The sequence below is a fragment of the Pygocentrus nattereri genome, chromosome 13, assembly GCF_015220715.1.
Source record: "Pygocentrus nattereri isolate fPygNat1 chromosome 13, fPygNat1.pri, whole genome shotgun sequence".
Classification (NCBI taxonomy): Eukaryota; Metazoa; Chordata; class Actinopteri; order Characiformes; family Serrasalmidae; genus Pygocentrus; species Pygocentrus nattereri.
The window spans coordinates 583,267-608,199 of NC_051223.1; the positions used below are offsets into that span (position 1 = coordinate 583,267).

The following is a 24,933-nucleotide window of genomic DNA, read 5'->3' on the forward strand; positions in this document are numbered from 1 at the left end:
TCATAAAGAGGCCATGCAGTAAAGCATGAAAAATGTGCAGGTATGTATGATTTATGTTTCAGACTGCAGTGGCCTAAACAAATACCTGATTAAAAAACCTGCTGAGATAAGTTCTGATATCCGAGTGTCCACACTGTAAAACATGTCCAGACTCCTGTCCAAACATACACACGTACCCCTACTCATCTAACGGCAGTAGTTTTCTCTAATTATATTGTTAAAGCTCAGAGTTGCTCTGGGGAAGGATGTGAACTCTGATTGCACTCTTTTTTTGCTTTTCTCTCTCTCTCTCTCTCTCCCTCCTCTCCCCTTTCTTTATTGTCTCCCTCTCCTCATTCCTCACTCGCTCTCACTTTCACTCTCTGCAGCCTTTCCTATAGCAAGAATGGAGTGATCCGCATCGATGGCTTCTCTTCCCCTGACCAGCATGATGAGGAGGCGCTGAGTCTCTGGGCTTCGGATGTATATGATGAAAACGACCTAGACCTTGAAACCTCCAAATATATCCTCAGCTACATTGGAGACAAGTTCTGTCAGCTGGTCATGAGTGAGAACACTGCAGCCACGTGGATAAAGAAAGATGGTAAAGGAGGCCTTGAGTTAAACATCTGTAGTACTCTTTGTATTCCTTTTACCGTAGCAGCATTTCTCCTTTTCTTGTCGCTGTCTTACGTTGTTAAATGACACGATATGACCTGTCTTTTACTCCTTGATCTCTCAGACCCATATGCATCAGTTACTCTCTGTCATAACTGCGTAATCTCGATTTTAAGCGCTGTGTGAGATGGATTTGCTCATCAAAGGGTTGAGAATTGTAGTTTGTAAGAGATCTGACTGACTGATTGTTATGGGATAAGGTATGTGTGTATTCCCAAATTCCCAGGGATGTAGCAGATGCTCATCCTCATAACAATAACAACACAGAGGGAGGTTGTACTTATTACCAGGGTTTATTAAATGATTTGAACAGGATTACTCTTACTGAGGCACCTCCAGATTCACAGAATTACTGAAGGTCTGCTAAAGCAATATTGCAGCAATTTTTTAAAAGCCTCTTGAGTTGAGGAGGAGGAATAATCCTGTCTGACTTAACAGAGAGAAAAAGAGCTCTTGCAGTCTGCCATGTGAATGTCCGTTTTCATCCAAGTCCTGTTTGCTTTGCCTTGCAGCCAAGATAGCGTGGAAGCGGGCAGTGAGGGGGGTGAGGGAGAGTTGTGATGCATGTGAAGCCACACTGTTCAACATCCACTGGGTCTGCCAGAAATGCGGATTTGTGGTGTGCTTGGACTGCTACAAGGCGAAGGAGAGGAAGAGTTCCAAAGGTCAGTTGCCATTTTGATATTCATGCTTTTTGAGCCTGGATACTGCCACAACACGCAGCCAGCCGTTCTGTACACCCTGTGCCCGATGCAAATCAACTGGGGCTGTATGTAGTGTGCTGGTTGGCATGCTGCATGCTGCAGGTTGGGCAGTCCTGTAGCCCATGGCTGCTTACAGTGATGGGCGTGGGTCTGAGATGCAGAGATGTGAGCTGGAGAGAAACTGGGAGCCACAAGCCCCTGGCAGTGTGCCACTGTTCCCAGAAGTGGTGTATATAAGATGTATATAAGCAGTATTATCTAGTCAAGAGATATCATGTAAGCAGTGGCATTTGTTTAAGTAAAATATAGCTGAACGGTCAAGGCGTGTTTGCTTCTGTAGTTTTGCATTGGATCTTACATTTACATTTACAGCATTTAGCAGACGCTCTTATCCAGAGCGACTTACAACTATCTAGAGAAAGTATCTTTGCTAGTTACCAATAGCTTAGAGAAAAAGACAGACCTGAGCTCAGAAGATCTTAGCAAAGACCTGGGCAAAGATCTTATAATAAGCTTATCCCTGCTGTCAGAAGAAAACCTTGTATCTCCATTTTTGTCGTTTTTCAGTTTTTGACATAATCTGAAAATGCCTGTTGCTCTATACCTTGTTTGTAAATTTCATGATGATTGGAGTAAAAGAAACTTGGGAAAAAATTCTGGTTCCATTGACTTATATTAAAAGTAAAGTATGTTTTTTCCTTCTCCTGGAAAGTTACCATTTTGGAGATACAAGGTTTTATTCCGACAGCAGCATTATGTAACTAATAAATAATGGACATTTATGTAAGCTAATTAGCATTGCGTGAATCGTCACTCACTTGCCTTAAACTGTCCAGATTTGTTACGTAAACAAACAGACTTGCTACTGTGGTTTCTGACAGTGTATGACACTCTGTAGAGGGATGTTGTATAGCCAAGAAACACAGCCGCAGCCATATTGATGGGAATTGTCTGTATAGGTATAGAAATGCAGGCCATTGATTAGTTAAAAACAGATACAGGAACTGGAGTTAGTTTGGGTTTGGATTATTAACCGTCTGCCCGATTAACAGAGAAGTTGGGGGGCAGGGGTTCCAGCTGAGCCACTGTCTTTAATTCCAGGGTGAGATTTATCTGTATCGTTTGATCATTTAGCTGGAACTTATTATTTGATATTAAACAGTCCATGTAAAAGACAGTAGTTATACATGGCAACCAAGAAGGCATTTGTACAGTCTGAGGACAGTGGCTCAAGCCCCTCCTGGGCTCTGCGCACATGCCTAATAATCATACCCAGTGAATAGCTACATAATCTCGTTACTTCAATTAAACCCAAGAGAAAATGTCAGACACAAAACGTGGCTGATCGACTACTTTAGTTTAGGGGAAAATTACATGTGTGGCTTTTAAGTAAACCTTGCTTTTAAAACACACCCACTCTTCTTTCTCTGTGTTCTGCTCTCTTCCAACCATTATTTTTAGAGACGTTCTAAAAGAGACGTTCTCAACTCCTCTTGGACTCCTCCACCTCCGTTGCGTGTGGAGTTGACTCCATCAGAAGCCGCCACAGAGCTGTGTCATTAAACCCTGCCATTCCTTCTGCTTAGTCATGCTCGTGTTCTGCTCCTTCCCCACTTGTATTTACGTTAAGCTGTAAACACTGAGGCTCCTCCACTCCACCTCAGCCCAGGGAGAGCGTCTGTGTCTGCACTGTTGCATTGCTCATGTTTTTTTTTCCCTCTTTTGAAGAAAGTTGTCACTGATCCTCCCTTGTGAGTAATGTTCCTTTCATTGTTCCACAGACAAAGAGCTGTATGCCTGGCTGAAATGCGTCAAGGGACAGCCACACGATCACAAGCACTTGATGCCAACGCAGATTATTCCGGGAACGGGTATGAAATCATTTTCACACTACGCCCCCCTTTTTACCTTGCTACTGGAACTGGAACTCAGCTCTTTCTTTAGAAAGAGAAAATGGAGGAAAAGCGTTTAAAGGACCCACATTCTATTCTTCTTTCTTGTTTTTTATTTGTTCTCTCCTTTTCTTGTTATTTAAATGATGTCTTGCTTTCTTGCGTTTTAAAAACTGTACAGCGTTTGAAGAAATTCAGCCTCACATTAATGCAGTAAAAAGTAACTAGATTTTTTATTTAAAAAGATATGTGGTGCTTAAATGAGCTCAGGATTGATTCTAGATTTCTCCTTGTTGCTGTCAGCCATCTCATAGTTTTGTTTTTTAGCACCAGCACACCTGATGCAATTTAAAGTTGTGCACTGAATGGGCAAATATATTGTAGCTGTCAAAAAAAAAAAAAAAATATATATATATATATATATATATATAAATATAAATCTCTTTGTTGCGATTTTTAGTTTTTTTTTTTTATCATTTCGACATGGCAGCTGGCATTTACATTCACATGTAAAGGTGAGAAGGTTCTTAACTTCTCCTGTTGAGTCATTTTAGGGTTTTTCTTGGCGAGGATAAGTTATTCATCGTGCATATGTGACCACACAAACATGATGAATTCAAAACACACCGTCTTGGTTTAAGGACTGGAGAATGAATGATTCGTTTGGAATTTAAACAACGATTAATTAGAACTTCAAGCTTTCACTTTTTTTAAGTTATATAGCGAAAAAGCATTGCTGTCTAGTTGGCTACGTTGAGGTAAACTTCCTCAGATTGTGGGCCTTCACTGCTGACTGCTCTCAGCTAACTTAACACACACAAACATGCCCAGGCACCCACATACACACACAACCACACAATCCCACCCACTCTTCCCACTCTTTCTGAAGTCAAACACCATAGAAAAATAAGCTCTTGCCCAAAGTGGGCACCCTGAGAGCGTGGAACAATGAGCCACTTTGTGGGCCTCGAGGCGAGCTTGACGCAGAGCCAGAACTGCAGCGTATTTAGTTCACTCTTGATGTGTAGGCACATGCTGAACGCAGTGTTGCAGAAACGCAGTCCCATCAACTTTTTGTTTTACAGTACCATTCCCCCCAAACCACCCCCCCCCCTTTTCTTTTCAGGGAATGGTTTTGTCTGGAATTCATATGGTTGTGTTTAGCTGCTTGGACAGTTAAAAGCAGAGTGTGAAGAGGCTTTTTTGTGTTGTGTTGAGGCTTTTTGTGTTCTTTGTGTTGCAGTATTGACCGACCTGGTCAGCACCATGCACACGCTCAGGGAGAAGTATGGCATCAAAGCACACTGCACATGTGTCAGTAACAAGAACGTCCTCCACAACAAGCTCCCATCCACCAACGGTGTCTCACAGGTTAGTCTGTGTGCATACATGCACGCTCGTATTGCGCCTTATTGCACGATGCACATGCATTGTTAAAAAAAAGGAATTAGCATCAGACAGATGCACAAATTTGACTCATTTCAAACTGATATTTATTGTATTCTCCAGAAGAGTAGAAAGTTCAAACATTGTTGGGCTATTGCAGAAAAAATAAATCTGTTTGATTATTTTCATCGTTTGTAACTCAGCTACAATGTTATATTTGCAAATCTAACTAATCCTGGTGGTCCTGATTTTTACATTTAATAGCTATAATATACTTCGTCTTTGGGAGAGTTTACAAAAGACAGGCTGTTTCTGTAGCTGTACGTCTAAGGGCCATGTATGAAAATGACCTGCGTTGTGCTTCATTCTAAAAGCTGAAACTCTAATTTTAACTTCAGCATAAATGAGCAGGACTTAACTGCTGTAGGCCAATTAGACAACTATATGTAAATGTGCTGGTTTTCGTGACATCACAGGAAACAGAGCCTGTTTTTCAGCTTAGTTTGCGTACACGGACTGTGTGGACTGGAGAGTGAACTGTAGGTTTAACTGCATGTATCAATCCTTTATTTTTAAAAATGAGGTTTAAACTTGCAATTAAACATGGGCCCTTTAAAAAAGTGTCTTTATTGATAAGGAATATCACATAGTCAGAGGAGGGATCCATACCAGCACATAAAACAAAGTATTCTGGCTTTGTTTTCTGTCCTGTAAGCACTCCTCTGGTGTAACCAGCTCTCACCCTTCCCATGTTGTCTTCCTGCAGGTGCTACAAAACGTGTTGAACCACAGCAACAAGCTGTCCCTGTGCAAGCCTGAGGGGGGCCAGAACAACCTGACTCAGAAGGTGGAGGCTAACGGAGGCAGCAGCCCCGCCAGCGACACGAGCACGGACAGCAAACTTACGCCGCCCGAGTCTCAGTCTCCACTGCACTTCCTGGCTGACCTGGCCGAGCAGAAATCCCGTGAGGAGAAGAAAGGTAGGCTAAGAGAAAGCAAGAGAAGTTGCGTGTTTAGGAGGTGACATTAAGCAGCAGAAAGTGCATTACAGTGATTTTACAGTTCAGGTGTCAAAATGCTAACTAAGCTTGAGGCGACTGGCGACAGTGTGGTCAGTTGGGCAATTTAAAAACATGGTTAGTGGTTCTATTATTTTAACAAGAATTGAAAATCGCTGTATACTTTATTATTACATTAGGTGAACACATGTCTAGCAATACATTATCGTTGGCGATCCCCAAATATCAGTCTGAAAGTGAGAGATGCTTTCATATGTTTTCATAAACTCTTTCAGAAGTTGTGGAGTGCATATGAGACTTGAGTTTGAGTAATGGCAGCTGGGAATGGAAGGTTTGCCAACTGCTTCGGTTTATTACCTCTCTGTTTGTGTGAGTGTTTGAATATGTGTGCACACTTGACAGGCAGTCAGCGTTCCACAAGCCTTGCATTTAGTGGTATACATTACTGCAGTTCTCAGCCTACTGACTGCCACAGTCCAGAGGGCTCACCTAACCGCATGTTTGTCCAGCCCTTCAGCTGCTTTTACGTAGTGCCTGATATAGGGCTTGATTAAGTGTGGCTGCAGTCCTACACATTTTTTAGCATAATTCAGTCCAAGTAGTTTGATGTAGAATGGTGCATCGTAGTGATTCCAGTTTCTTTACAGTGGTGTGAATCAGGGGTGTGTTGACCACAACACAATAAAAGCCATTTTATATACTATACAAAACAACGAGTGAATGAGGTTTTATATTTATGTAATATTATTAACAGGAAAATAGAAGTAAATCTTAAAGCAGTGTGCCAAAAAATAGTTTTAAAAAATAGTTTTTTAAGGCTAAAACCTTATCCAAAAAAAAAAAAACACAAAACCATTTCATCACTTTCCATGAGGTCACTTTTCGAGATGTTAAAGAGGAATTTGGCCAAATTTTCTGCATAATTAAAAAGGTTAAGATGTAACAAAGTCATTCAGTGTGACGTGGTGTGAAATATCCCATTGTAGAAAAACTTAAAACCGTTTAATGCTGTGGTGATAGGAAACAGGTATCTGAAGAGTTTAATGCCCCTTTAAGCTGCCTCAGTAAAAGTTATTACATGAAATGTTTGCGTGTCAAACTCAGAAGACACCTTAGTTCACCGCTGTAAAGAAATCAGTTATTAATTTTCTCTAATCAAACCACTCTGAATGACTTGGCACTTTGGATGTCTGGTTTCTATCACTAGTACTGTGAATGGTTCTAACTCTGGACGTTTCTTTAGAATGGAATATTTCTTAATCAAATCATTAATGAGTTTGTATTTAAATTATTATTACATTGTTAAATTAGTCAGTACTGTACCACAAGTCCTCAGTCACAAGCACGTTCGTTTTTTCTGCTTTCCCTGTTCTGACTCACTTGATTCAAATCAGCAATTAGCAATCCTTCATGAACTCAATCAAGTGTGGTAGTGCAGAAAAACCACCACCACCTCCACAAATGTGAATCATCACTGTCCAAGAAAGAACATATTCATTATAGCTTTTTCATCATAGCTTCATTTTTGAATGGCCAGTTGAGTGCAGCTTGTTCATAGACATGCTCTTAACAGCAACCTGGGGTTTAAAAGCGGTTTTATATAAATTAAACTATTATTATTATTATTATTTATTTTTATTATACAGTATATTCTATAAAATATATAAAATATATTCTGTAGTAACAGTATGTGTTATTCATGGTGAACAGTGTGAGTTGAATATGTTGTTTGTGTGTTTATTGCAGAGAATAAGGAATCCTGTGTAGGTAAAGTGAAGGAGGAGAAGGATGCAGAAGCTCTGGAGGCACTGCACTGTAAAGCCTCCACTCTAGTGGCCAACAGCACCGAGCAGGGCTCCACACTACGGGATCTGCTCACCACCACGGCTGGAAAGCTGCGCCTGGGCTCCACCGATGCCGGCATCGCCTTTGCTCCAGTTTACTCAACCGCCTCACAGGTCACACAGCACACACACACACACACACACACACACACACACACACGTGCACATACAGTATACACAATACACTAGGGCTCACCAAGTGCATTGTGTATGTTATTTATATAATTATTTAATTAAGCTGTTATTCAATTAATCAACTACTCTAACTATACAGGAATTGTGGGCCGATGCTGATAATATTTTATGTGATATGTACATAGAGAACTGTGTAAATGAAATAAAACTGACAGTAGTCTGACAAGTCGATACGGTCAGTCAGTGTAAAGCTTCCTGCATTTCTTTGTCAGGGGTGAAAAAAGCAGAAAACACCAAAGTCTCAACATCTAAATATAATATCATTAATTCCTGGATTTAGTGTGTCGAATCTTTACCTTTATTACAGGTTCTGTTCTTTTCAGCAGACTTGCTTTTAGTTTTTCAAAGAAATCTGCAGAGAAATCTTTTTCTAAAAGTTCAGTCTTAGAAGTCGGTTGCATTTTCTGCTTCTAACGATGCAGATGGTCCCGAACACATTTGATGATGTTGAGGTCTGGACCCTAAGGTGGTCAGTCCATTGTTCTTAGGACACTAGCAGCTTTTTGTTTGGTTAGCAAATATTCGTATCTATTTCCTTTTCTTAGTAACCGCTTTTTGACACCCACACGTCCATTCAGACCTTTAGAGTTGACTCTGAAGGTTCTCATAGTAGAAGGATGGATTTTTTAGCTGTGATCCTTCAGTGTGCTTAATTTCCTCCTCCCTCTTAAAGCTTTATATACTGTTTATCTGATGTTGGAGGTTCTTGTTTAATGTATTATTCTCCTTTTGACTTTCCCCTTATACAGTGGAGGTGTAGATTCTTCTGTCTTATCTCCTCACACACACCTCCTAAAAAATGAATAACTTTTGTTCTAAGATTGCTTTCATAATCTGCCTTTCCTCATCAGTTGCACTGGGGATAACTTTTATGGAAACAATGCAAAAATCTAACTGTAGATATGTATTAAGTCAGTCAGGCAAATATTGATTCAGACCTTCAAAGAGGAACGTACATGGCCATTGCTCGTACTGTTTGTTGTTGTCTTAGAAGAAACTGAACCCCTATTTCTGACACAGCTTTGACCCTTAGGAAGAATAGATCAGTTATAAGCATTGACCTCAGCCTCACCTTGCTGTGCAGTGTTAGATTTCTCATTCAAGCTCCCTGTTGTCCATGTGCAGACGGGGAAGACTGGCCGCACCATGCCCAACATCCTGGATGACATCATCGCTTCAGTGGTGGAGAACAAGATCCCGGCAAGCCGTGGTTCCAAGCTGAGCCTGAAGTCGGAGCCGGTGGAGGAGGCCAGGGCAGAGCGGAGGAAGCCGGCCGAGGAAACGCCCAAACACCCCGACATCCCCCACTGCTGGCTCTACGACCGCAGGTTACTCTGGCTGAAAGACCACCGCAACAGCAACAACTGGAAGCTCTTCCGAGAGTGCTGGAGCAAGGGCCAGGTCAGGCAGTAGCTCTCATAATGCCATGTTATGTCGTGTCGAGAGGAACTTTTCTTTTACTGCCTATTGGTTTATCCATAGTTCTCCTGCAAACACTGTCCAATGTAGTCTGCTGAACCTGTCCTTTATGCCAAGGTTAATCGTGTTGCTGGCATGTTTTGCTTTAGACTTGTGCTTTAGTGATAAATTCATTGCATTCTCTGCACCAAGACTTTAAGCGTGCAGCCATAATAAAAAGGGGCTGTCCTGACGGTGCGCCACACGCTTTCCATGGACGGTCAGTTGTATGCGCGGTTGTTTTTTGAGCAGGCACTGTGTTTATGTTGTTCAGGAAAGGGATTTGTGTCAGCTTAAGCCAGTCTCTCTGAACACAGTGTAAAATATAACAGAGCTTTGACTGAGACGCAGTATTCCTGAGAGGGAATTTCTGCATAATTTTCGCATATTTCAATTTTTGAGATGGGAACCAGGGGCTGCAACGTCAGCACAAATTTAGACATTTTATTTACTATTCAAAAACAGCAGCTAACCTACATGTGTCCTCTGGGTTTTTCAGTTTGTCATTGATCTCAAACTAGTGGTAGTTTAGATTCTCTGCCTTTACCCACACAAACTCCCACAGGGGCTGCAACTGATTATTTCTGTAATCAGTCACTCCACCACCTCTGCTGTTATTTGATTGGCTAATTAAACTGTTCTAGCAGATTGCTGTCATCAGTTTAAGTTCCATCTGTGTGATAGGGACCTTCCTCTTTTATGGTATGAGAAAATAGAAGCCATATCATCCTCTAATGTATTGCAGTCTTTACAAACATTATAGAGCATTTCTGTTTCTGGATATGGAGCTCATGCTCTGTAACTCACTCACTCAAATTTAGCAGACTTAAAATTCTTCACAAGGGGGCACCGTTAGCAGTCAAATATAGTTTTGTTGCTCCTTAAACGCATCAACAAAGCAATAATTTTCCAGATAAAAACGGGTTTCTTTTCATTCTACCAAATTAGTTCAAACCGATCCCTCAGTGAAAAAACAAAAAACGTTCCGATCTTGGATATTTACAAGGGTTATGTTATTAAATAACTTAAGGTTTTCATGGAAATAGTAATAAGCTAAATATATACAACACTGTCAAATTACAATTATTAAATTACGTAAATTAACAAAAATGAAATGACAAAATACAAAATTTACAGGATATTTTGTACTGGGAGGTGGCTGTTCTAAAGCCTAACCACTAAATTTCAGTTTGTGAAAATAAAACTGAATGTTCCTGCGTTTTTTTTTTTTTCAAATTATAGTTTAATAATAATTTTAGAAATATCTTTTTAATTGAGTTTAATTGAAGAAAAAATTCTTTATTCAAAAAATGCTGTTCTATGTTTCCACATCACAAAAAACACAAAAAGTTCTAGTCCATAGACAAAACGTTATTTTAGCCACACCCCTGCATGTGAGACTGTATCCTTGTCCCTCTTGGCCACATGATGAGCAGTTGGGTCCTATTGTTGTGAAGTAAATGTGTCCCAAAGTCTGAAAGTTAGTGTGTGACATTAAGAACTGTCATTATTTTCAGTTTAGTAAACATTTTTTGTGCTTTAATGAAAAATGTATTATAACTTTTAAAGTTTCAGTAGTAGAATGATTGGCAGTGACAAAATGGCATGTTTGTTTGTTTTAATAAGATGAACATAATTAAGGCATGAGGTCACTCACAGCAAAAGTATTTTAGTATAAATTAGTTTACCACTAAGCCAAGAATGCATTTAAAAATATATTTTCAGACTAAAACCTACAGACCAACAGTGTATCAGGCATCATGCAGAGTATTTGTTACCATTTCAAGTAATGACCTTCTTTGAAGTAGCTTTTAGAAGCATTAAATGCTTCGGACATCTGCTTCCTATCACGACTAGTGAAGGCATTTAACATCAAGCCACCCTGAATTTGTTTACATATTAATGATGAAAAATGCATGCAATTTCCCATTAAACTTCTTGGTAAATTGGTCGTGATTAGCTGGCAATTTGCAGGAAGGTAGTGCAACATTCTCTTACTTTGACCCCCTCCACGCTTGATATTTTCCACTGTATGAAAAAGGAGCTGTCTGAGAGTTGCTGTGATCCTGGCTGTCATTAAATGCTCATTTCCTCTGTGGTGTTTTTCCAGCCTGTGCTCGTCTCAGGGGTGCACAAGAAGCTCAACGCCAGCCTGTGGAAGTCTGAGTCTTTTAACCAGGAGTTTGCTGACCACCAGGGGGACCTAGTGAACTGCAAAGACAGTGTGGTGTCCAACTCAGGCATCAAAGAATTCTGGGACGGCTTTGAGGACCTGACAAGTGAGTTACCTGGAGATGCTGGAAGACAAGCATTTATCCACATTTATGGTCTTATAGTCTGTTTGTCTGTCCTCTCTTTCTTTATCTTTATCACGCTTTCATAATTTAGATTATCTCTTTATCTCTCTCTACAGAACGACCGAAATCTAAAGATGGAGAGGCCATTGTGTACAGGCTAAAAGACTGGCCCTCGGGAGAGGAGTTTATGGCCCTAATGCCCTCTAGGTACTTGTATGCTGTTTATAGTGTCACTGTAGTGAAAAGTGAGATATTTTGAGAAAAAGACGTGTTAATGATGAACTCTGTGTGTTTAGGTACGATGATCTGATGAAGAATCTTCCTCTGCCTGAGTATTCAGACCCAGAGGGCAATCTGAACCTGGCTTCCCATCTCCCCCCCTTCTTTGTTCGGCCGGATTTAGGCCCTCGCCTCTGCTGCGCTTATGGTACCACAACTCTATCTGTTGATATGCTAGCCTGGTCTAGATTTTCCACCCTTACCCATGCACTGCTTGTAGACCTGCAACTAAATGTTATTTCTGTAATCAGCTACTTCACCTTCTCTGCTATGTCAATTAATGGACTAATTAAACTGTTATAAAACAGAGCTGTCATCATTAAAAGTTCCATCAGTCCGACAGAAACCTTACAGTATTACAAACAGTAGAAGCCACATCGCCCCCTACGCTTTCAGGAGTGTATAGCAGTCTATCAGAATGACAGTGTGTATGATGAACATTATAGAACACTTCTCTTTTTAGATGCTATGTACCTCATAGGCTTGTAATGCACTCACTCACTCACTCACTCACTCACTCACTCACTCACTCACTCACTCACTCAATGTGTAACAGGCTGAAAGGGGAAGCCATTAACAGTCAGATGTTTTTGATCCTTCATAAATGCATCAAAAAAGCAACATATTTCCATAATCAACAACATCAACAGATTATCACTGCAGCCCTTAGAGTCTCTCTGCTTTAATAACTGAAAATATTCTCAAACATCCTTAAAGGTTTGAGCCCCAGCATAATACCATGTATTAAAAGCCGGAGTGTAAAACGTACGGAAAATCCCTGCTTAAGTACAAGTACTTTTACTGTAGTGATAATTTACAAGTACAAGTAAAAGTATTAGTAAATAAAATTACTCAAATAAGAGTAAATAAGATTTTTTTGAAAAACTACTTATTTCCACCGTCACAACCTGAAAATATTTCTGAGCTGACTCAGCGACATCATTTGGAAATAATCTGTAGAGAAAAACGTGATTTTATGTGGGTAAAAAGTTCTGAGAGCTGAGATGGACCACAGCACATTTACACACCTTTCTGTGGACTGTGTTAGGAACAGAATTCACATGCATGCATTTCATGGTTGATTTCATAACACTTCCTAGTTTTCTGTTTCCAGTGAAGCATTTAAGAATCCCTGAAAGAGGCTGTTCAGTTACGTTTATTAAGATAAAAAAATGTTATAATATCTCACAGTTAGAGAAACAACAAGGCAGAGAGAGAGAGAGACTTAGAGAGAGGGAGATGGAGAGAGAGAGACAGAGAGAAGAGATGGAGACAGAGAGAGATAGGAAGATGGAGAGAGAGAGGGGGAGAGAGATAGAGAGAAGAGAGGGGGAGAGAGGGAGACAGAAAGAGAGAGGGAGACAGAGGGAGGGAGTTAGAGAGAGGGAGAGGAGGAAGAGTTGGAGTTCTGTGAAGAACTGAGTGAAGTCTCTGATGGTGCAGTATTATCTGTAAGGTGAAGCTGAGGAGTATTTTTGGGAAGCCTCTGCATTTTAAGTCAGTGTGATCATCAAGTCCAGATGCAATAACTGATTCTTTCCACAGTCAGACCAAACTGTGATCTGCATGTTATGGTTCAACACTGTGTAAACACTGTTTGAGTGATGCCCTGGTTTCTCTGAGGGCTCTTTATTAATATGAGGTGAGATCTGATTGGTCCAGCATGTCTGATCAGATCAGGCCAGTTAGCTTAAACACTGACAGCCTGACAGAATCACTGTCCAGAGTTTATGAGGAACCTTATTAGACTAGATTTCTTTATCACAGACATATCCAACCGTTTATCTCCAAAACAGCAACTAATCTAGGTTGTGTTTTAAAGGGGTAAATTGTAGGCTATGATTGATACCTGTTAACTAAAGTAGCTGACAGACACTGCATTAAAATATAATATAATAATTAATATACAGAAGCATTATAAAAGAGAAAAGTAAACTGTAACCACGGTACCTGATTAGCTCAGATCAGTAAGCTCAGTTAAAACGGCTTCAGGCCACAGACGAGTTGTGAAAGCAGAGATCTCGGCAGTCACACTCGTGTGTGTTGGTTAAGTTTCCATCTCCACTAAACTGACTGCTGTTTTTCCTTCTGGAGTTTCTGTCTTTTTTGATTAGTGCATAATTTGAATTATCTTTGAAAGTCTTATTGATTAGTGAGCTGATGCGCTCATATTTCTTTTCTGTGATGTTATTAAAAATGAAAGTAACAAAGTAAAAGTATTTCATTAAAAATGAACGTTTGTAAAAGTACTGTGATTTAATGCTCCAAGAAGTAGCATTACAGGGAAAACTGTACTCAAGTACCGTGATGAGAGTAAAACGTTACTTACATCTCTGATTAAAAGTCATCTCTAAATGTTTGTGTGCTGTAGGTGTGGCAGCGTCTCAGGAGCAGGACTTTGGCACTGCTAACCTGCACATGGAGGTGTCCGACATCGTCAGCGTTCTGGTTTACGTCGGAGTGGCCAAAGGAAATGGCGTCCTCTCTAAAACAGGTAGGACTTTTTGTTCCATTCCGTTCTTTAGCTTCAGCATAAGCAGTGGCCTGATGGAGAACTAGGTCAGCCCTCATATTCGTGAAGAGAGCCAGTCAGAATGGGAGGGGGAAAAAATCCCTCTACCGCCTTTTTTTCCCCTCTTTGGAGCCAAAACGTCCACAGGCTTCAGTTCTGTTTTTCCCTCACTCTCATCTGTGCCAAAGGCTCAGAAAAACACACATTTGTTTTTGTGCAGTGTCAGGATGTGGGCATACATATGTGCTATATGTGTAACACACATGGAATTACATACACAAAGCCTGTCCTCTGTACAGGGCATCTCAAAGTACGAAAACACCCATATGAAGTGAAAACGGTTTGACTGTCCGTGATCCAGCTTTAGACACAATCTGTGGGGGAAGGGAGAAACCTGTTAGGCCATGTCACCAACATGGAACATTTCCTGATTTCCAAAATTGGATCAGCGTCTGCCGGACCATTTCATTTTTTATGGGCATTTTTTAAACAGTATGTGCACAACTCACCGTTCTGCACATCTAAATGATTTTTTCTGTATTTAATTTTCTATTATATATTATAGATGTGTGTGTGTGTGTGTGTGTGTGTGTGTGTGTATGTGTGTGTGTGTGTGTGTGTGTGTGTGTATGTATACACCGCTCAGGCATAACATCATGACCACCTCCTCGTTTCTACACTCAGTGTCCACTTTATCAGCTCCACTTACTGTATAGCTGCACTCTGTAGTTCTACAGTTACAGACTGTAGTCCATCTGTTTCTCTGATACTCTGTTACCCTGTTCTTCAGTGGTCAGGACCCCCATGGACCCTCACAGAGCAGGTACTATTTGGGTGGTGGGTCATTCTCAGCACTATAGTAACACTGATGTGGTGTGTTAGTGTGTGTTGTACTGGTACAAGTGGATCAGACACAGCAGTGCTGCTGGAGTTTTTAAACACTGTGTCCACTCACTGTCCCCTCCTATTAGACACTCCTGCCTTGTAGTAGGTGTACAGTCAGAGATGATAGCTCTGCTGCTCTAGTCCTACGTCGTTGGTCACAGGACACTGTTGGCTGGATATTTTTTGTTGGTGGACTGTTCTCAGTCCAGCAGTGACACTGAGGTGTTTAAAAAATCCAGCAGCGCTTCTCCTACAAGCAATGGCTTTTTCCTTTTCATCTTTAAAAAAAAAAAGAAATTGTAGGACCATGACATTGTAGGACACCCTATTTTTTCAGTGTTCTTCTACAAAGTCGGACATTTTTGTCCTGAAAATGCATGAAAACCAGCATGTACCCACGCGCACGCTTCAGACATTAAGGAATTCTGGAAACAATGGAGTGTGGTTGGGGGAAGGCTGAAGAGAAGCATCTGGAAGGAGTTGTCAGAGCCATTCCCAGCTCACGTGGCTAAGCCTGTCGCTGTTCTACAGAACAGACAGACTGAGAAACTCCCCCTCTATCAACACAGCACATGGTCGTCTCTGAACTGCGGCCCAGTTCCACATTTCAGCCTCCACTGCAGAGGCTGAGCAGTAGACTGACCTTGAGCAGTGTTTGGGCTCCTTACCGGGAGAGAAGCAGCCTTAATGCCTGCAGCTGTCGCCTTCAGCATGAATGGTGCAGAAAGTTCCCTTCAGAAAACAGAAGGATTAGTGCACACTCGCCTCTTCAGTGCCAAACACCCCCTCCCTCTCCCCACCCTCTCTGTGCTGGCGGAGCTGCAGCCTGGCACCAAAACTCACTGCCTTGACTGCTGTAGAGGAAACCTCACCCTGCTGGATCTCTGACTCTCCTACCCTTTCTCCTTGCATGTTTCTCAGTCTTCCTCTATCCTTCCCTCTATTTGCCTTCTGTTTCTCTTCATCCTCTCTCAACTTCAGTTTCAACAGTGCATTACCAGCGTGAATGTTATCAGTTACTTTAATGCCAAAGCAATAAATAAATAAATATATATATGTGTGTGTGTGTGTGTGTGTGTGTTTCCAAAAAAGTTGGGACAGGGCCATCTTTAAATGTCTGGGAAGTGAGGAGACCACCTGCCGGAGTTTTGGGAGGGGAATGTAGTCCCATTCCTTTCTGATGTAGAATTCTAGCTGCCCAATAGTCCTGGCTCTTCTTTGCTTGACTTTTCATTTTATGATGCGGCAAATATTTTCTATTGGTGAAAGGTCTGGATCGCAGGCAGGCCAGTTCAGCATCCAAACTCTTCTTCTGCAAAGCTATGCAGTTGTGATGGATGCAGTGTGTAGATTAGCATGTCTTGCTGAAATATACAAGTCCTTCAAACCTCTGTATACCGTTCAGCATGGATTGTGCCTTTCCAGATGTGTGAGGCACTAATGCAACCCCAGACCATCAGAGATGCAGGCTTTTGAACTGTGCGCTGATAACAAGCTGGATGGTCCCTCTCCCGGAGTCAGCTGGGCATGGCATCTGTGGTTTCCAAAAAGAAGTTCAGATTTTGATCCATCTGACCGCAGAACAGTTTTCCAGTTTTTGCCTCAGTCCATTTTAAATGAGATTTGGCCCAAAGAAGACGGCCGCATTTCTGGATCGTGTTGACAAATGGCTTCTTCTTTGCATGATATAGCTTTGTGGATTGCTTGGCAAACTGTGTTCACAGACAATGATTTCCGGAAGTGTTCCTAATGCAGTGCCACCTGTGGGCCCGAAGATCACAAGCATCCAAATATTGCCAGCCTTGTCCCTTGTGTACAGTGATTTCTCCAGATTTTCTGAATCTTTTGATGATATTATGTACTGTAGATGGTGGGATATCCAAAACCTTCACTATTTTACATTAAGGAACATTTTTCTGAAATTGTTGACCCCGCTGACCCTGTGCTGTCATTTTACGTGGCCGACCACTTCGTGGCTGAGCTGCTGTCGTTCCCAATCGCTTCCACTTTGTTATAATCCCACTGACAGTGGACTGTGGAATATTTAGTAGTGAGGAAATTTCACAACTGGACTTGCTGCACAGGTGGCGTCCGATCACGGCACCACGCTGGAATTCACTGAGCTCCTGAGAGCAACCCATTCTTTCACTAATGTCTGTAGAAGCAGTCTGCAGGCCGAGGGGCTCGGCTTTATACACCTGTGGCCATGGAAGTGACTGGAACACCTGGATTCAGTGATTTAGATGGGGGAGTGAAAACTTTTGGAAATTGTGTACACGTATATATTGTCCTGCCAGAGTGCTGCTTTCTTTTCTCTGCTTCTTACCAAATGTGCAGAGAAATGACTGTGTTGAGTTTGTAAAAGCTTATAAAGTACATTTCATGTGAGTTTGAATGGTTCACATACTGTCTCTCTCTCTCTCTCTCTCTCTCTCTCTCTCTCTCTCTCTCTCTCTCTCTCTCTCTCTCTCTCTCTCTCACTGTCTCTCTCTCTCTCTCTCTCTCTCTCTCTCTCTCACTGTCTCTCTCTCTCTCTCTCTCTCTCACACACACATTCACACACTCACACACACACACACACACACACTCTGTTTCTCCTCTATTTATAGAAGGGTGTCTGCTGGGCTTGAGGGGAGTGTATTGGATGGGAGTGCATTGGGGAAAAACGCCCACTCTCCCTCGCTTCCTCTCTCCCTCTCTCCCTCTCTCTCCTCATCAGCATTCATTTTTAAACTTTGTGCTCTCTTCAAAGCAGGCCTGTCAGGCGCGCTGTCTTTGTTGTAAATTAAGCTGACTGTGTCATATGTGGCGTGAGTGAGATAATGTATTCATGTGTTTGTGCTCTCTGCTCAGGAGTGCTGAAGAGGCTGGAGGAGGAAGACCTGGATGACAACATGAAGAAAAGATTAAAGGACTCGAGTGAAACTCCTGGAGCTTTATGGCACGTCTACGTGAGCAAAGACGTGGAGAAAGTTAAAGAGTTTCTGCACAAGGTAAGCTTCTCTCTCTCTCTCGCTCTCTCTCTTTCTCTCGCTCTCTCTCTCGCTCTCTTGCTCTCTCTTCTCCCCCATTTCTGCTCTCTCCTCTCTCCCACTGTTCTCCCCCTCTCTTACTCTCTCCTCTCGCTCTCCTCTCTCTCTCTCTCTCTCTCTCTCTCGCTCTCTCTCTTTCTCTCGCTCTCTTGCTCTCTCTTCTCCCCCATTTCTGCTCTCTCCTCTCTCCCACTGTTCTCCCCCTCTCTTACTCTCTCCTCTCGCTCTCCTCTCTCTCTCTCTCTCTCTCTCTCTCTCTCGCTCTCTCGCTCTCTCTCTCTCGCTCTCTTGCTCTCTCTTCTCCCCCATTTCTGCTCTCTCCTCTCTCCCACTGTTCTCCCCCTCTCTTACTCTCTCCTCTCGCTCTCCTCTCTCTCTCTCTCTCTCTCTCTCTCTCTCTCTCTCTCTCTCTCTCGCTCTCTCTTTCTCTCGCTCTCTCTCTCGCTCTCTTGCTCTCTCTTCTCCCCCATTTCTGCTCTCTCCTCTCTCCCACTGTTCTCCCCCTCTCTTACTCTCTCCTCTCGCTCTCCTCTCTCCCTCTTTTCTCCTACTCTTTTGCTCCTCTCTCCCTTTCTCTTTCTTTGTTTTCAGTTTTTCTTATCTTCCTTCCCTACTTCACCCCCCCCTCTCTCTCTCCCTCACACACACACTCTCTCTCTCTCTCTCTCTCTCTCTCTCTCTCTCTCTCTTTCTCTCGCTCTCTCTCTCTCGCTCTCTTGCTCTCTCTTCTCCCCCATTTCTGCTCTCTCCTCTCTCCCACTGTTCTCCCCCTCTCTTACTCTCTCCTCTCGCTCTCCTCTCTCTCTCTCTCTCTCTCTCTCGCTCTCTCGCTCTCTCTCTCTCGCTCTCTTGCTCTCTCTTCTCCCCCATTTCTGCTCTCTCCTCTCTCCCACTGTTCTCCCCCTCTCTTACTCTCTCCTCTCGCTCTCCTCTCTCTCTCTCTCTCTCTCTCTCTCTCTCTCTCTCTCTCTCTCTCTCTCGCTCTCTCTTTCTCTCGCTCTCTCTCTCTCGCTCTCTTGCTCTCTCTTCTCCCCCATTTCTGCTCTCTCCTCTCTCCCACTGTTCCTCCCCTCTCTTACTCTCTCCTCTCGCTCTCCTCTCTCCCTCTTTTCTCCTACTCTTTTGCTCCTCTCTCCCTTTCTCTTTCTTTGTTTTCAGTTTTTCTTATCTTCCTTCCCTACTTCACCCCCCCCCCCTCTCTCTCCCTCACACACACTCTCTCTCTCTCTCTCTCTCTCTCTCTCTCTCTCTCTCTCTCTCTCTGTTAGTGGATGGGTGTCCTTATAAAACAGCATATTTCTCCTGAGGGGAGTTTTATAGGGTACATCTAATTACCTTCCTTCTTTTGAACTGAGTGTTCTGCTCTGTGTGGCTCTTGGCTGGATGCTGTGATGCAGAAGAACGGCTGGATTAACAGAACGGCTCTCAGTGCTGTCCTCATCCTGACCTTGCCTTTACACACACACCAATTACACACCACATGGAGATCTAAACTCTTTTGCAGCACACACTCTTTGAGTGTGTGGTTGGTGTTCTGTTATGCAGAGACTGTGTTCATTAAGTGGATTGCTGGATTTTGTTTAATCTGTTAGATCTTCTCGTATTTTCTGTTGGATATGTACTGTTTGATGAGTGGCACTCCTTGGTGCAGCATGTAGAAGGCTTGGTTGAAGCTTGAATATTGCTTATAATAGTAGGTGATTAATGTTGCATAAGAAGCAAATATTCATTTCATATTTTATTTCTGATGCTGAAGAAATGCTTTTATTCTTTAGTGCTTAGGTTAACCTTCTCTTCAGATGTTGCTTCCAGCCTTTTGAGCACCACAAATAGAACTGAGACCTTATGAATTATCTTTATGCAGTTCTCTTCTTTACTTAATATATCTGGACTCAATATTTAACGCACATTTGTGGGAAGTAGATAACACAATGCAGATGCTGGGTGATGGGCTCATTCAGCAAAAAACATTTTAAAAAATCATCTATGACTTTCAGCTTCAGCCTGGATTGTATGAAAAGGGCTTTACGGCTTTGTCGTCCCCCCAGGTGCAAATGTCTGTCATAGATATTCTGGATAGATAGAAAGAAAGAAAAAAAGATATAAAAAAAGAAAGAACTTTATTGATCCTGGGGGGAAATTACAGTGTTTCAGTAGTAATAAAATAAAGTATAAAAGTGTATATTTCCATATTCACATGGTGTATGAGATTCACTGTATTTACAGACAGTAGGCACTGAGTGGTATGAGGTCTAAGCACTTATTAAAGACATGATTAACTTGAGCTGCATCAGTTCTGTAGTGTAAAGTGCACAGTGAAAAGTGTCATTACAGTAATAGCTGTGATAGACTGCACAGTGAGTATTGATCAGTGGAGATGCAGTGAGGTGGTTCAGCTCAGTGCAGACAGCAGGAGATCAGTCCAGTCTCTGCAGTAAGGAGACTCACTGTAGAGCCGTATAGCAGTGGGTCAGAAAGATCTCACACGGCTCTTTAACCCAGCGCAGCTGGAGCTTCTCCGTTCATCCAGTGTAGCAGGCAGACGGCGTGAGGTGTTGTCCAAGATGGCTAGCAGCTTGTTGAGCATCCTCTGTTCTGCTACAACAGAGACATCCTTCCTAATAAGTTTGTTGATTTTGTTCCATGCACTTTTGTTATGTATATGATGCCATAAAATGGCAGTAGTTTTCAATAATGAAAATATTTACAGTCGAAAATTCAGTCATTTTTTTCTTCTGAATTGCTCGTCCTCCCATACCTAGAAACATGCTGTTTGACGGTATGCCGTGTAATTTGTAACTGTTTATTATAGATAAAATATCCTAGTGTGATGACAGAGCTTCGCCGTTATCATATATGCAAAACACAGAGACAAGAATGAGAGAACATCTGCTTGTTTTTTTGATGGAACGTTTATTAAATCATTGGAAAGCCTTGATTCATCAGAACAAAGCTTAACTGGTCAAGCTGCTAAGTTGTAATATTGTGAAAACAACAAATAACTTATTATTCCGTCCTGCTGTTCTTATATAATTGTGTGATCTGTTGATGCCAGACCAAGCTTATATATTTGCAGATTGCTAAGGAGCAAGGTGTGGACATCCCACCAGAACATGATCCAATCAGGGAGTCGGGCTGGTACCTGAGCCGGAAGCTGCGTCAGCGACTGCTGGAGGAGCACGGTGTTCAGGGCTGGACCATTGTTCAGTTTCTGGGAGACTCTGTCCTCATCCCCGCTGGAGCACTGCACCAGGTCAGATAAAACCCTGGCTGACTCCCTTTGCTTATTTGAAATATTGTTAAAGGTTCAAAATGCACTGTACACACACACACACACACACACACACACACACACACACACACACACACGGTTTCACGATTTTTTGAGTCACTGATCGTTGTTTGGATCAGAATAAAAAAAAAATAAAACATTACTTTCTGTTTATTCAAACTTAAGAGAACTTAAAGCACATAACTTTTGGCCATGGTCTTAAATGAACACAAGATGTTTAACATTTAAATAAAATCATCAAAATAAAATAATCAACTCATTTGTGAAATTGAAGTGCAGTATGAGGCCTTACGATAACATTTTTTCAGTACATACTGTAACCGTTTTGTCCATCACCCCTTTTCCGCCATCAGTAGGTTACAGGGAAGCCAAAATGCTTCCATACATGTGATTTAAATGACAGTGGAAGAGAGCAAGAGAGATCCAGAGACATCATGAGAGAGAGAGAGAGAGAGAGAGTGTGTGTGTGTGTGTGTGTGTGTGTGTGTGTGTGTGTGTGTGTGTGTGTGTGTGTGCGCGCCTCTCGTCTCGTCTCGTGTCAGACCCCAAAGAGCAGTCAGCTCTCTGAAGCTTCAGAACTTACTCACATTTCTATAAATAGTAAAATATGACACTGACGCACGTTAATAGTTGAGAGAGCCATCCTGTGCGAGACTGGAGCGCGGTTATTATCATTTCAGCCTAGGTGCGATTCCAGCTACTAAAAACACGAATAAAAAGCGCTGTTATAATTACTTTACACACACACACACACACACATGCACACGTGCACACACACATACATGCACACCATGATTTGATGGTTATAACTAGGTCTAATAATAACATTAATTTTAAAAAATGTATAGAAGGAAATGGCAGTTCTAGTTTTGTGCTATTTTTATATCTCTATTTTAAAATGGTTTATTTTGTATTAGTTTCTATATTTTTTAATGGTGTTGTTGTTTACTTTGTTTTGTTACAGAAATTAATAGAAATTATATATATATATATATGTATATAAATACAAATTATTAAATTATATTTTTTGTGGCAGCTCCGCTGTTCACCGTGCGTACCGAATCGTGAGGGGTGATCCGTATGGATCATGGATTATCCATGACCTGTTACACCATTGACACACACACACACACACACACACACACACACACACACACACACACACACAAACTGACCACTTTACACCTCCTACACTCATTGTCCATTTTATGAGCTCCTCTTACAGACTGTAGTCCATCTTTTACTCTGCATATGTTGGTAGCCCCCTTTTACCCTGTTGTTCAGTGGTCAAGACCCCCACAGGACCACCCCAGAGCAGGTATTATTTGGGTGGTGGGTCATTCTCAGCACTGCAGTGACACTGATATGGCGCTGGTGTGTTAGTGTGTGTTGCAGTAATATGAGTGGATCAGACACAGCAGTGCTGCTTTTTAAACACTGTGTCCACTCACTGTCCACTCTATTAGACACTCCTACCTTGTTCGTCCACCTTGTAGATGTCAACTTAGAGACGACAGCTCATCTGCTGCTGCACAGTTTGTGTTGGTCATCCTCTAGTCCTTCATCAGTGGTCACAAGACACTGCCCACAGGACACTGTTGGCTGGATATTTCTGGTTGGTGGACTATTCTCAGTCCAGCAGCGACATTGAAGTGTTTAAAAACTCCGGCAGCACTGCCAATTCTGATCCACTCGTACTAGCACAACTAACACACCACCAACATGTCAGTGTCAGTTTAGTGCTGACAATCGTCCACCACCCAGACAATATTTGCTCTGCAGTGGTCCTGTGGGGGTGACCATTGTGGACCAGGGTGAAAGCAAACTAAAAAAGTATGTAATTCCAAGTATTTTAGTAGTGTTTAATTCATAGGGTTTTGGATAGTTTGGATAGTTTGGATAGTTTGGATAGTTTGGATATTTTGGATAGTTTGGATAGTTTGGATAGTTTGGATAGTTTGGATATTTTGGATAGTTTGGATAGTTTGGATATTTTGGATATGGCCATGTAAAACATTAATAGCATATGTGCGCAAAGTCTTAGGTTCACCCGGCGTCTCTGTCTGCAGGTCCAAAATCTGCACAGCTGTGTGCAGGTCATCAATGACTTCGTCTCTCCGGAGCATGTGGTGCACTCCTTCCACCTCACCCAGGAGCTCCGCTCCTCCAAAGAAGAAATTAACTATGAAGATAAGCTACAGGTAAGAGCCCTTCTCTTTACTCATTCAGCTTAAGTGCTAAGTGCCCGTTTCAGTCGGATTCAGAGTTCTCACCTTGATATCTGGACTATGTTCAGGCAGGGCTGCAGTAAGAGTGAAAGAAGAGACCCTGAGCTCATAGATCTTAGTTGTTTAGTAGATCTTCAAACCACAGCATCAGGTTTCAGACATCAGGCAAAAAAGTTTCGAGCCTCTGTAAAAACCGTCTTATCCCTTTGTACAACTGGCCATCAGGTGAAGAAGCCTTATGTTACAATGTTACAGGTCGTCTGATATTCGCAATTCCCATTTGTTTTACACGATTAATTATAGTTTTGTAGCAAATATAAAGATGACATTAAACTACAACCATAATGAACAACCCCAATTCCAGTGAACTTCGTTGGAACGTGTTGCAGGCATCAAATTCAAAATGCGTGAATATTTGCAAAAAACAAAGTTTATCCATATGAACATTAAATATCTCGTTTTTGTAGTGGATTCAATTGAATACAGGTTGAAAAGGATTTGCAAATCATCGTCTTCTGTTTTTATGTTTTACACAACGTCCCAACTTCACTGGAATTGGGGTTGTAAAATTTTGTGTTTATTTATTTATTTGACATAGATTAAGCTTCAATTCACACACTGTCAATTAGAGCCTGACCGATATATCAGCTGATATCTTCTCAACTACAGAGTTGCAGATATATTGACCATTACTTCAGTTAGGCATGAGGCTGCAGTCGGCTTCTTTTTTGCCAGCTTCTGGTTTGAATTTTCCTGTTGGTGCACCATTTAAGGTGGAACGAGAAAAAGCTGGCGAGTAAGAAGCCGACTTCAGGTCAGTCATTTAGGCAGAATAAGTTAAACGCTGTAGTTTAACACAGTAACTTCAGTTGTTTTCCACTGATAAACATAACATTAGAAAGCTCTGTGGGTGAAAAGATAAGAGGGGACCGTTGGTTGTTTGCTTGCTGTAACTGACACACTGTTTCATAAATAAATCTAATAACCCAAGGCTGATTATGATGTTTGCCTGACAGCTCTGGCACGACTTACATGAGTGTAGCCAGGCTTGTTTAGTCTGAGATTGCTCCTGTGTCTGCATCAGTTTTAGGGAATGTCTCAGAAAGTGTGTGAAGTCAGTGCTGGCCACAGCTTCATCTCGCTTATTTTCCACATGGTTAGCAGGGTTCTGTTACTGGCCCAGGCCTGAATTGGATCAGAAATTTTCTGATTCTAATCAAGGTTCTGATGTGTCCCGGACTGCAGCTGGACTA

The 24,933-nt window shown here is 41.9% G+C and overlaps 1 protein-coding gene across 3 annotated transcripts in view; it reads left to right on the forward strand.

Moving 5' to 3' along the window:
• Positions 1 to 24,933, forward strand: part of jmjd1cb (jumonji domain containing 1Cb) — a 186,675-nt gene that overhangs the window by 159,819 nt on the left and 1,923 nt on the right. For all 3 annotated transcript variants that reach the window (XM_037544211.1, XM_037544212.1, XM_037544213.1), the window contains 14 exons: positions 369 to 583; positions 1,170 to 1,322; positions 3,143 to 3,232; positions 4,497 to 4,624; positions 5,406 to 5,619; positions 7,405 to 7,616; positions 8,823 to 9,098; positions 11,266 to 11,434; positions 11,569 to 11,659; positions 11,749 to 11,879; positions 14,103 to 14,225; positions 17,982 to 18,121; positions 21,237 to 21,413; positions 23,522 to 23,653. In XM_037544211.1, coding sequence (XP_037400108.1) covers positions 369 to 583; positions 1,170 to 1,322; positions 3,143 to 3,232; positions 4,497 to 4,624; positions 5,406 to 5,619; positions 7,405 to 7,616; positions 8,823 to 9,098; positions 11,266 to 11,434; positions 11,569 to 11,659; positions 11,749 to 11,879; positions 14,103 to 14,225; positions 17,982 to 18,121; positions 21,237 to 21,413; positions 23,522 to 23,653 — 2,251 coding nt within the window. The remainder of the gene's footprint in view (positions 1 to 368; positions 584 to 1,169; positions 1,323 to 3,142; positions 3,233 to 4,496; positions 4,625 to 5,405; positions 5,620 to 7,404; positions 7,617 to 8,822; positions 9,099 to 11,265; positions 11,435 to 11,568; positions 11,660 to 11,748; positions 11,880 to 14,102; positions 14,226 to 17,981; positions 18,122 to 21,236; positions 21,414 to 23,521; positions 23,654 to 24,933) is intronic.